At 30.2% G+C, this 13,141-nt stretch overlaps 1 protein-coding gene across 1 annotated transcript; it reads right to left on the reverse strand.

The window, feature by feature from the left end:
* Positions 1 to 2,720: 2,720 nt before the first annotated feature.
* On the reverse strand, positions 2,721 to 4,062 carry LOC120086466 (24-methylenesterol C-methyltransferase 2). The gene has a single exon (XM_039043139.1). The coding sequence runs from the start codon at positions 3,968 to 3,970 to the stop codon at positions 2,888 to 2,890; it is 1,083 nt and encodes a 360-aa protein (XP_038899067.1). The 5' UTR covers positions 3,971 to 4,062; the 3' UTR covers positions 2,721 to 2,887.
* Positions 4,063 to 13,141: the final 9,079 nt, after the last annotated feature.

A 13,141-nucleotide genomic window follows, 5' to 3' on the forward strand; every position in this document is an offset into this window, starting at 1 on the left:
TTTCAAATATCAAAACTAAACTATTTTTTGTCAAATAGTATTTTATTTATTTGTTTTGATTTCTTAAATCTTTTTTCAACTTATTTTATGTTTTTGCATTTTGATTTTTTAATTAATTTGAAAATTTTGGAGGGAAGAGTGAAGACAAACCAATTACATTTAAAGTAATAAAATGAGGAAATTGTGGCTACAATGATAGATTCAGAGACAATGATTCAATTCGCAACAGTACCACTATTAGGAGTTGAGGTTGGTGACGGAACCTACGTCGGAGGAATTGAAAGGATCAACTTTTTCGGATCAACCGATTTTGTTTAACACCCCTTGCAAAGGATAGCATCTAAATGCAAGCGACAGCGCATATATATATATATATATATATGAAAGACACTTTAAAGAATAATATGTGAATAACAGCTCTCATTCTCATCATAATCACTTTTTTAAAATGTTCCAAAAGCCACGCTGTTGAGAGCAAAGCAATGCGACATTAAGCAAATGCTGGCCATTTTTTCTTCCTTCAATTTTTTAATAATTATTATTTTTACCCAAAGTCTTAAAAGTTTGTTTGTATTTACAGAAAAGGAAAACGGATAAACTTTAGAATAACGCCGTTATTCCTCTTTTCCCATTCAATCTTCCTCTACAACTCCCACTTTATTTCCCCCGCCAATCTTCATCATTTTCTTTTAATTAATTATATTTTATTTTATTTTTAATTTTAATTTTTAATATTTTTTAAAAAATTTTGGGTAAGAAGTTAGGATTATAATGGAATTAAACAACATTTTAATAGTAGAACATGGAGGTGTTTAGGAGAACCAATCAATTGTCTCGGTTATAAATTTCTTCAACTTAAACAACCTAACATAATATTAAACTTAACCTAACCCAATTATAAAATATTTTGATTCCGCTTGGTAACTATTATGTTTTTTATTTTTGGTTTTTGGAATTAAGCCTATTTCTTAAGTAGTGAACTCTTAACCAAATTCTAGAAACAAAAACAAAATTTTAAAAGCTCATTTTTTTTTTCCAGTTTTCAAAATTTGTGTTGGTTTTTTAAACTATTAGAATAAGTAAATAACAAATGAATAAATTTAGAAGTAAAATTAGTGTCTATAGACTTAATTTTCAAAAATAAAAATAAAAAACAGAATAGTTACCAAACATGATCTTAGCCATTTGATTATTTTTAATGAAATCTTAATCTCTAAAACATCTATAAGATTTGGTAACACAACTAAAAATCATTTTTCAAAGGCCATTAAAGTTTATTTTCCTAATTTCTTTGAGAAGAAATAATCATAAAAGAATAATGAATATATTGATTAAATAAGTTAAATTTTTTTAATCTTAACGATAGATTAAGATGGATTGGATTAACTAAGTTTAAATAAAGTCGTGAACCAATTCAACCCATTTCGATAAATCTAGACTAAATTTCAAAATACAAAAGAGAAAATTAATCTTATTGAAAGAACCAGCCAAATTTCCCTGTCCCTTAGACAAAAAAATGATTTTTTGTTTTTAAAAAAAGAATGGTTGGGGGACAATGAAGAAACAGGAACATTGCTTTTCTCATTGAAGTCATGTGCAAACATTGGCTCTCTTCACTATCTATTGCTCAGAAATATATTTAATTAACAATAAAAAAAAAATCCCCATTTCTGTTTCTCTGCCTCATCCTTTTGTCCTCTTTTATCAACAAATATTTTTTCTTTCTCAAGAATCTTTGGACAGCTCACACTTTACCCAGCACACGTGCCCCACGTGGGTTGATTTCTTATTTTATTACTTTGTTTTTTTCTCCATTAATGTTTTTGACGAACATCAATTTATATTCTCTACTTTCATTTTCGTATTCATTTTGAAAGAAGATTTAAACTCTAAATTTTCATAAATATATCAATTAATCTTTAAATTTTATCAAATTTATGAAATTTTAAGATTTAAATAGATACACTTATAAAAGTTTTGGATTTAAAATGATACAGTTATTAATTATTTAAATTTATATAATTCAAAAATTCATAGACGTAGATTGATATTTACTCTAATATTTTATATTTTCTATTTTTCAACCTCTTATTTTTTTACATAAAAACCTTAAAAGCAGATGAAAAAAAAAAAGCAATCTAAAGAAGTCCATTACTAGAGTCCATTTAGACCCATAATCATTTATTTTTTTAGAAAATTTTAAAAATTAAGTTTATTTACTCTATTTTTATAATGATTTACACTTTTTTAAATATAATAATTGAATTCTTAATCAATATTCTTTTTAAGTTTTTAAAAGTTAATTTTTAAAAAATTTTCAAAATGTGGCTTGATTTTTTAAAATTATAGATAAAAAAGTAGATAATAACAGAGAAGAAATTTAAAAATAAAAATAATGTTTTAAAATTATAATTTTTGATAATAAAAAAAAATTTACAATAGTTATCGATATCAAATATAATCCTTTTTTAAATATTGCACCCGTTTTAACTTTTATCGGAAAAAATAAAATAGACATTGAACCTAATTTTGGTGTCTGTTTCATTTGTATTTCTCAACAAGTACGGATTTAATAAAATGAATGCATGCACCCCAAGTCCATTGCCAACCAAACGAGTCACGACTCAATAAATAGGGTTTATATATATATTATTTATTTATTTAAATTAATAAAGAGAGAAATAATAAACAAAAACGTAAACCATTTTTTTTTTCTCTTTTCTTTATAAATAATTCCCAATTACAGAAAATAGAGTTTCGAAAGGAAAATATTAGATGACGACGAAAACAAGAAGGAATAGTAATAATAATCATAATAATAATTAAAAGAAAGGCAGGAAAATAGATAGACATGTGAAACGGCGCCGTACCGGAACCCTGACAAACTCTAACAAGTTTTAGACGATTCAGGTTTTCTACAGACGATCAAATGCATCGGCGAGAAGATTCCAGCGTCGCCGCTTCGAGTCAAATAATCGGCGGCCTCCACCAACATTTCATGAACTTCCAAAGTTCCTTTAGGAGCGATTCTCAACGCGGCAAGAATCGTAACGAGGATATGATTCCTCCAGTACGCCACTCTGCCCATTTTCAATCGGCCCCACCACGGCAGGGCCGGCGGCTTTGCCAGATCCTCTTCTTTCAAAACCTCAAATCCCACTTTCTTCGCCGACTTCGCTACGTCGTCGTACGATTTCACTCCCGGCAAAGCATTCCCTCTTGCAATCTCTTCAATAATCTTCACATGCTCTGGATTTGTAGTATCGTATTTATCCGTCGAAACCCATTCCAACGATACGAATAATGAACCTGGCTTCAACACTCTGTAAATTTCAGAGTATACATCTTCAAGCTTCGGTGCATGACAGGTTGCTTCAATGGCGTAAGCTCCATTGAAACTCTCATCAGAAAAGGGCATTTCTAAGAAATTTCCGCATACGACTTCACAGAGCGAGTCTAATCCGGCTTTTTTGTTGTGTAATCTAGCGCGTTGGACTTGGTAATCGTTAATTGTGATTCCGACCACATTCGCTTTGGAATGGGCGGCGATCGACCGCATCGGACCACCGACACCGCATCCAACGTCGAGAATTCGATCGCCGGATTTGGCGTTGACTAGATCGGCGACCATTTCTTCGTGGAGGCGAGTGGCTTCTTTGTAAGATTTTCCCGGAATCGGACGAGCGAAATGGAAGGACTGGCCCCAGCCCCATTCGTAAATGTCCGTGACTAAGTTGTAAAAGGTATCTACAAAATCGGGGACTTTTTCGGTGGTTTCGATCTTCTCCGGGCGGCGAAAGAAAGACCAGTACTGTTTGTACTTGTCTTGAATTTTCTCGGAGGAGATTGAGCCGCCGGAGAGGTTGACAGCGAGTTTGCCTTGGCGTTCGGCGGAGCCATAGATAAAGAAGAACCAGTAAAGGCCCGCGGCGAGGAGAGTTCCGGTGAGGAATAAGGGGAGAGAATCCATTACTGTTACTAGTAGAGAGGGAAGAGGAATTTTGTGAGAATATGGCAGCCTTGAAAATGGAAACTGTATAAATGTTATGTAAATGGGAGAGGCACGTGAGTAGCGCCTGAATGCAATTTATTTATTTATTCTTAGTATTTGACAGCGAAATTATAATTACGAATTTTATAAGAAAAGAAGTGAGTGGGGAGTTGGGACACGGAAAGTGGCCCCAGAGAAATCCCTAGTGCATCCCTCGATTTTTATTTGTTTATTATTATTTTTAAAATGGAAAAGAGTGATTCTTTCTTCAGGATTATTATAATTTAGACATTATATACATTTTTGTCAAAAATATTATAATGTGTGATATATGATAAAGTTTTGTTAATTTCTTTATACCATTATGCGAAAAAAAGAATCTTTTTTCCTAATGTAAAAGAAAAAGTGGGATATATAGGTAGAGGTGGAAATTGTGGAATGCTTGGAATCTTGGATGGTCAACACTTAACGATAGGTAAATTTGATGATCATTTAGGTCACGTTTTATACCAAATAAAATTTAGGGTAATTTAAAAATTAGTCCATTTCGTTTGTTGTTATTATCTATCTTTATTATTACGATAATAATGTGAAAAGTATGAATTTGTTCATTTATTGTTATATTTACTATTATCGTTATCGCCACGATCAGATGATAAAGATAACGATAATATTAAATGTGACGGATTCATAACAATTACGTTTGTGATTGAAATCCATTACAATTGATTCGTCAATAGAATTACATTACAATTATACTAATTTTCATTACGCATGGATAAATGTGACATAAAATTAGTTTCAATTTCAATGAAAAGAAGAAGAAAAATCAATTGTTTGAAGTTAAAATTAGACATGTATTGGGTTTGATCTGATTGTCTTTAAAGGATTGCTCTACTAAATGACACTATCTCTACTCTAAATGAAATTGATTGCTGGATTGAAGCAATAAAATCAACAACATTTCGTTTGCTTCATGTAAAAAGAGAATGTAATAGGGTTGCAGACTCTTTAGCTAAACTTGTTAGGAACTTTTTTGTTTGTAGGTGTTGTGGATGGAAAATTTTCCACCCCATTTCCTTCGTTGGCTAAAATAGATTTTTCGGCTTTAATAAAACTTCTATTTTGCTTAAAAAAAAAAAAAAAAAAAAAAAACCATTTTTAAATTTTGAATTTGGTTTCAAATTAATCAATAAGCTTCAAAATGTTACAATTTTACTCTAAGTATTTGAGTTTTATTTCAATTTAGTCTCTATGTTTCAAAATGTTAGATATTTACCCTTGAGATTTAAGTTTGTTTTTAGTTAGTCCATAAGTTTTAAAATATTACAATTTTACTCTTGAGATTTGAGTTCTATTTCAATTTGGTCCACATGTTTTAACATTTATATTTTTAATCTCGATTTTTTACTATACTAACTTTTCTTCTTTTAGTTCAATATTTGCTTTATTGATGCCAAAATTTGGATTGAGGAAAATGTACTCGACCTTCACAGAACAATAAAGATAAATCTGTAATTTAAGGAAGAGAGAACCTGAAAAAAAAAAAAAAGAAAAAAAAAAAGAAAAAGAAAGAAAAAGCTCTATGCCAAAGTCAAAGTGTAAACTCTATAATAAAACTATATTACGTGATGTTTTTTTTTTTGTAGTCAACTATCAGTGTAAAAACGTCAAGTAAGCCCGTGTCAAGAATAAGAGAAATTTTTTTACTGGTTAAAAGTGTCAAGCTGTAATTTACTTGAAATTTTGTAACTGTCAAGTATATGACATATGTTGACTTATTTTAAGTGTCAAGTATCTAAATTATTGACATTCATTATGGATCAAGGTTTTCATAACTTGATAGTTTTTACTTGTCAAATGTAATTTTTTCTTGACACCCAAAAAACTGACAACTTAATTGAACACTTATACATTTTGCTTGTCAAGTTCATATGTGCTTTTTTAAAAACAAAAATGTATGATTAGAAATTACCTATAATTGCTCCGATTTTGAGATTCAATAATTATAATTTAATTGAAGAGGATAATTATTTATTAACCAAATAAACAAACAACACATATATATAAATAATTTAAACATCAATCAACCCAAAATTTCTACCAACCTAAGAAAGTTCATATATCTTGAACATATATATTGTCATGTAACAACCTTATGTTAACAAAGTTCATAAGAAAGTTCAAATGAACAATTTCTAATTAAGAATAATATGAACAATTTCAACAGTATAACTAACTATCAATCCCATATGAACACATTTCTATACAATCGACCCCGTTCCCCCTCCCCCTACCCATTGAACAATTCAAAAAATTACAACTATCAATCCCAAAAGTAGTCATAGACAAATCTTGCTCACTATACTCCTGCCTCTACATGAATAATGTAGCTCACATTGAACTTGTTACTTTTAGCACCTACATATTTTGAAATACATACCAAAAGCCACAACATATAGATTTAAATAATTTAAAAATTACTAAAATTAAGCACCACAACCTACCAAGTCCTAAAAACTTAAGGAAAAAGCAAACGGTAACGTGATCCACAAACCTAACAGGAAATACAATTGAATTTAAAACTAAATCATTCTTTTGAAATGAAAACATTGAATATGGCTATAAGTTGACCCGTGCATTTGTAAATGTGAAGCTCAACTCAAACTAAAACTATTGAAAACATTGAATATGATATGATTTAGGAGTTTCAAGCCAAAAGTGCGGCAAATAAAGCTACACACTAAAAAAGAAAAAACTATATAAAAAAATAAAACAACTGTAAAATGGAATGAATTAAGTACCTCCAATGAGATGCATAGTTCTTGGATGCTTTTTTTTTCCCTAGAAAAAATATGACAATGGAGGTGAGTCCTATAACAAATGATACACATCACATCATCTTTAGAGCTTTCACACATAACATAAATATATCAACTCAAAATCCTAAATCAAAATCGAAAGAACGTTTAGATAAGTTTTACCTCAAAACAATCTTACCACTTAATTTGAAGACTATGAATCTGGTCCCAATTAGAAAATGAAAATTTTCAAGAATCATAAATAATTGAAAGGTTAAGTTACTATTTATAGGGGATTTGATTAGAGTTAAATATGAGTTTTTGTTAATTCCAAACAAGCTAAAAGATTAAATTTTATCTAATATTTTTCTGATTCTATCCCGTCCAAATTCACACATAACAGTTACGTTGTTTTCAATTTTTTTTTTTTTTTTTTTTTTGGTTGAGAAGTTAAAAAAAATTAATAATTGATGTTTACATTTTAGTATTTACATTTATTATTGAGTTTTCAATAATGCATACTTTTTTGGCATTGGCTTTGATTTTCAATTAATTGATTGAAAACATTATAATGTGAAAATTTTTAATTAATTTTCTAAACCCTAGGACTCAATGAATCAAAATCTAGGTTTGAAGGAATTGTTTCTCAATAAAAGAAAAACAGTCTATTGAGAAATTTCAATGAAATCATAAGAGGAAATCATATCAATGCGCGGTAATTTTTCAATAGAATGATACAATTTACAAAAACAAAGTTCTCTTTTTTAGTGATAGAGGGCTTGGTTAGGTTAATGTAGAAAATTAGATATAACCTCAAATCTGAGTTCATTGTACAAAATTATTAATTCTATTCATATATAAGATAATGTTAATAGTCACTAAACTAACTTAAATATATATAGATGAAAATAAATAAATTTAAAAGATTTATTATTTATATTATTCATGTATTACTTATTTTTTATATTTCGTAGATTGTGTTTACAATATAATAAAAATGTTTATTCACCTTTCATATGTCGAATCAAACACTCATAAAAAAAATATCTAAATATTAATGGAAATTATTTACAAGTTGATTATTATGAATTTTTTTTTTTCAGAAAAGGAATAATTCTGTTTAACTTACTAGTCTTTAGTCTAAAATTTATTTCTCACTATTTACAAGTTTTGAAAATTTTCATTTATTTTTTGACGTATGATTTTTTTTTTCAATTAAATGAAATATTTTGTTTTAGTGCTTCAATAGAATTTTATCCGCCATCATTATGGTAGATTAATCCAAATAGATTGAGACTGAGAATTTAAAAAGATAAGAGACTTATTAATAGATATAGAGGCTTCCATTAGCAGACCAATATCGACAAGGTCCATATATAACCAATAACCACCTGTGGTCTTGGGAGACAAGTCTAAGAGGGTTGGTTGAGACCCACGATGGAACTTAGAGGATTCATGAGAGAGTTTAGATAACTCAAATGGTTCATGAAATAGCCTACTGGTAGCTTAGAGTAGTGTCTATTGATACTATGGAGAATCTAATAGTGTCTAGTAGTGCCAGGTAGTGTCTTGTGATGCCAGGAATGTCTAGTAGTGTCATTGATGTCTTAACAGTGCATAGTGGTGATAAGCAGTGGTTATTGGTACCATGAAAGGTCCATTGCCTTGTAGTGCCATTGGACCTCCTCATTATGTAGAGTGGCAATGACTCACTTTCATAACAATTGAAAGTCAATGAAAATTGAGCAAATGTCTTAGCCACCACTTCAAGCAGAGATAATATAACACTCGAAGTGTTACAACTTGGTGGTTTCATGAATTAACTAGGGATTATTATGAGCCTAATTGTTTGTTATACTTCACTAAATCTATATAAGTGATTCTTCAAAGGTAAGTTGAAAACAATCACAACTACTCTCTACTATCTTTACATCTCTCAATCCCTAAATGTTTTAAGTGGCTAAATATTGTTGGTCTGATACGACACTAATATTAACTAAATACTTGAAAAGTGAATCTATACACACTCCAAATCCTTTTCAATTAACTAAAAAAGATCCAGAAGATTTTGAACGAAATCTCTTTTTTTTCTTTCACATTATCTAAAATTGAAATAAGAAGATTTAAACCTAAGTCTAGAGTAACTCATATGAGATTTAAATATATGTTTAAATAATAATAATAAGAAGAAGAATAAAGATGAACGTGTTTACATGTTATACCTAGTGGGTAAAAATAATAAAATATTATTAAAATTTAAAAACGTAAAAACTGCATGTGGGGATGACAGACAGATCACGAGCTTTGTTGGATAGTTGGGTTTGGTAAATTGAAACATTTAAAAAAATTTCGTAATTATAATTTATAATTTATTGTCGATAAAAACGGAGCGTTTTATTTTCATTGGCAATTGTATTGCTGACGTGGATGAACTGCTGGACTTTGATGGCTTGACGATCACGTGGAAGCTTCTTTTTCCTAATTTTACATTAATATTTATCAATATCTTTGTTTTTATGCGTTTTTTTAAAAAAAAAATTCAGAAGGAATTTGTTTCTATGCTTTGAATTGAAGTACGAGTTTCATTTGTTTATGTAATTATAATGGTTAACAATTTATTAATAATGCAATATTCTCTTCTCTGTTATTTCCTTTAAATTGGAAATGAAATCATATCCTAAGTTGTATTATCAATAAGGTACTATTTGGATGCCACCTATCTTTTATCTCTATATTTCATTTTCTTCCAGATGCATTTAAGTACTTTTTTGTATCAATATCAAAATCAGATGTTCGAGTCTCTCACTTTATATAAAAATAATAAAATAATAAATAATAAAATGAATTTTAACTAACAAAAAATTTGTATTATAATTTGTTGGATATCTTTTAAAATGATAAAAGTAATTTTAATCATTTTAAAATCACTCCCAAATATGAACTTAATTAATTAATTTTTTTAAGTGAACCTTAATTAATTATTAATTAATAAGAAGATTTTTTTTAGGAATAATTAGGCATATAACAATAATTATACTATCATTTGGAAAAATAGAAAAAGATGGAATCATTTTGAATTATAACAAAACGCATGAATGACAAGTGAATCCAATTTCTTGAAATCCTAAAATGTCATCATCTTCCCTTTTAATTGTAGTGTAATTAATTCAACATTTTTTTATTAATGAGATTGTAATTAATTCCTCAACCATATACCCCAATAGACATTCAACGTCAATTAAGATCATCATTTCAAGTTGATAATATTATATTAATTATCCTAACTGAGATTTATTATTTTTTTTATACTTTCTATTAATCAACATTCATGGGCTTTTAAATTATTTTGAACGTTATATTTATTATCTTTTTGTTTCAAACATAAAATATTATAATATAACACATAGCCCTAGCTTTCTTCATCATATGTATTGAATGCTTTTCTTATATTTGGTTGTTCACGATTAAGAGTATTGTTTAATGATAAATGGGATGAAAATAATCACTATCATGATTTTTGATTTATTGAAGTTTCTGTTACCTTGAACAATCTTTTTCATTTCATATATATTTTTACTAATTTATTTTTTGTTCTCAATCAATGACATGTCTACTTGCCACATTGGCACATAATGAAAGACTAGACTTAATCGGCCATCGACAAGAGGTTCAAGTTGCAAAGTCTCTTTCTTTCAAGTGATTCTTATCGAGCTATTTTGAAAAAGGTAGGTCAAACATATGAACGGTGTTTAGTATAACTAAGTTTGCCATGGAGGCTCATTAAACCCACTTTGACAAGTTCAAGTCATAATCACATTTAAAATAGTGGTGGAGGAAAATTATGTTGTGATGATAGATTCAGAGACAGTAATTCTATTTCATGACAACACAATTATTAGGAGTTTAGGTTGGTGATGGAAAAGCCTGTGTTGGAGGAGTTAGATAGAAAAAGATGGAACTGGAGTGATCACTTGTGGCTCTGAAGGGCATAAATGAAGTCAGTGGCCAAAGGAGCCGAAGTCAAAACTGATGGTGAAGTATTAGTGGAAGAAGAGGAGCCACGCCTGATGGGAGAAAGGGATGAAGACAAAATTCAAGTCAGAGGTTTGCCACTGTTGGTAGAGAAGCCATTTCAGAGAGAAAATTGACGGCAACTTGGTTGGCGAAGTGGTTGGTTGGTGCTCAGAGCATTGACCTAGCCGATAATAATCTCTAGATGTTTGTTTTAATAACAGTGTAATTAAGAATATTTTTTAATAAGTCAATTGCCATCTCATTTGTATGGCTGGGGGTAGTTAGACTTTTAAAATTTGTTTATTTGTTTATTTGTTTATTTTATTTTGTCCATTTTTACAAATGAAATATTGATTTGCTATTTTTACAAATGAAAAGTTAAATATTTTATTCTTCTTGTTGCCCAATTTTTTATGCTTTCCATTATTGGCTTTAGCCTTTTAACCAACATTTTGCTCACATGTATTAGGATGAGCATGGTAGATCGAAAAATTGACCCGACCGACCCAAATGGCCCAAATTAAGTCAGACTGTCGGTAATCAACAAAATTCGGTCGGGAGTGCGATTTGGTTTTTTTAAACGATTTTTTACATCGATCAAGGAAGGATGGTTGGTCAGTCTCGACCGACCCGATCGATTCAAGTTAAAAAACCTGCACGCGTGTAAAATTTGAATTGGTTAGGATATTCATTTCATTTCACTCAATCTTCAGTCGTCCGCCTCTGTAGTCTTCTTCTTTCACTTCATCAGCGTTTCAGCCGCATCGATCCGTCACATCCGACGTTCCATTGATTCATTCTGTTCACGTCCATCTTGCAGCTAGCCAGCCCATCGACCGTCTTGGTCTTCTCCTCTTGAATCTTAATTCCCATCAAAGCATCCATCCACATCCGGTTCAGCGTCCATCGTTGCAGCAGCCCAGGCCCCATCGATCCGTCTTGAGTTTTTAATCCTCTTCAATCTTTAATCTTCCATCAGATTCCATCCACATCCGGTGTCCATCGATTCGTTTGATCCGATGGTCCATCTTTTTAGCTCAGCCCCCATCGAATTCATCTTCAGTCTTCAATCTTCCATCGATGTTGCTATGTTCACGTCCATTGATTTCGTCCGGTTTCAACATCCATCATTGCAGTGATTCAGGGCATGATTCGTTTCATTATCCATAATCGTTGCAGTAGATTTTCCCGTCCCGTCCGGCATTCCATTGTGTAGGTTGTCCATTGAATATCGTCCATCGAACTTGGAGAAACTTAGTAATTTTTCCTCCCTCAATTTATTACTTTGAGTTTTTTTTTCCTTACTCTGTGACAGTAAGAGTTAAACGAGCGAGTTTGCTATGGGTTTGTTTGGTGTTTTATTTTTTCTATTTTTTGAGTTTGAGCAAAAATGAATCTTGTTTGATTTACTTAATTCAATTTCTTTAAAGAATTGAAATCAAGCTTGACTGAAAATATTAATTAAGCAAACAAAATTTTTGTTCTGAGAGATTTCATTGTTCTGGGTTATTGATTTCAATAGAAAAATAGGTTATCTTAGAGATTACCATACTTTCCATCATTCAAATGTTTTTATTTTATAGACTTACATGGATTCAACGGATATGGAGTTTGATGGAGCTATAACTTGATACTTCAAAAAATGAACGAAGATGCAGAAACGAATGCCAATATAAATATCATTGATGTTGATTCAGCAAATGAGAGATATCAGATGTTTCCAAATCCACCGAAAAAAAGGAAGGTTGTGAAAAAAATCCATAGTTTGGAATCATTTTGAGATGTAAGAGGTGATCCTAAGACCCTTCAATGCTCAATGTAAATACTGTGAAGTTGTCTATGCATGTCATTCTTAAATGTAATAGTACTAGGACTATGAAGAATTTATTTGGAAAATTGTAAAGGAGTACCCTTACCAGAAAAAGAGCGATCGAACCTAAATGACATTAGCTTTCAAAAACTAAAAACAAAGACAATGTTGGGGATAATAATTTACAACTTGTATGTGAGTCATATAGTTTAAGAGATTTGTCGGGAAAACGTTGGTTGAAATGATAATTGTTGACGAATTGCCATTTCAAGTTTGTGGAGGATAAAAGGATTTTAAAAACTTGTCGACAGATTAACATATGCAAGTCAACCTAGATTTTTTGTTTCCGTCTTGGTTTACTGTGGCTAAAGATGCACTTAAGTTTGTGTATGTTTAATGAGGAAAAATGCATTTGAAAGACATTGTTGCGAAACAAGAAGTTATAGAGTTTATCTCACTTATAAATTTGTTGGGACATTCAGACTAAAATATAAATTGCATGGTACTAATTTTGCTCATTTCCAG

This window comes from Benincasa hispida, chromosome 9 (assembly GCF_009727055.1).
Source record: "Benincasa hispida cultivar B227 chromosome 9, ASM972705v1, whole genome shotgun sequence".
NCBI classification, from domain to species: Eukaryota; Viridiplantae; Streptophyta; class Magnoliopsida; order Cucurbitales; family Cucurbitaceae; genus Benincasa; species Benincasa hispida.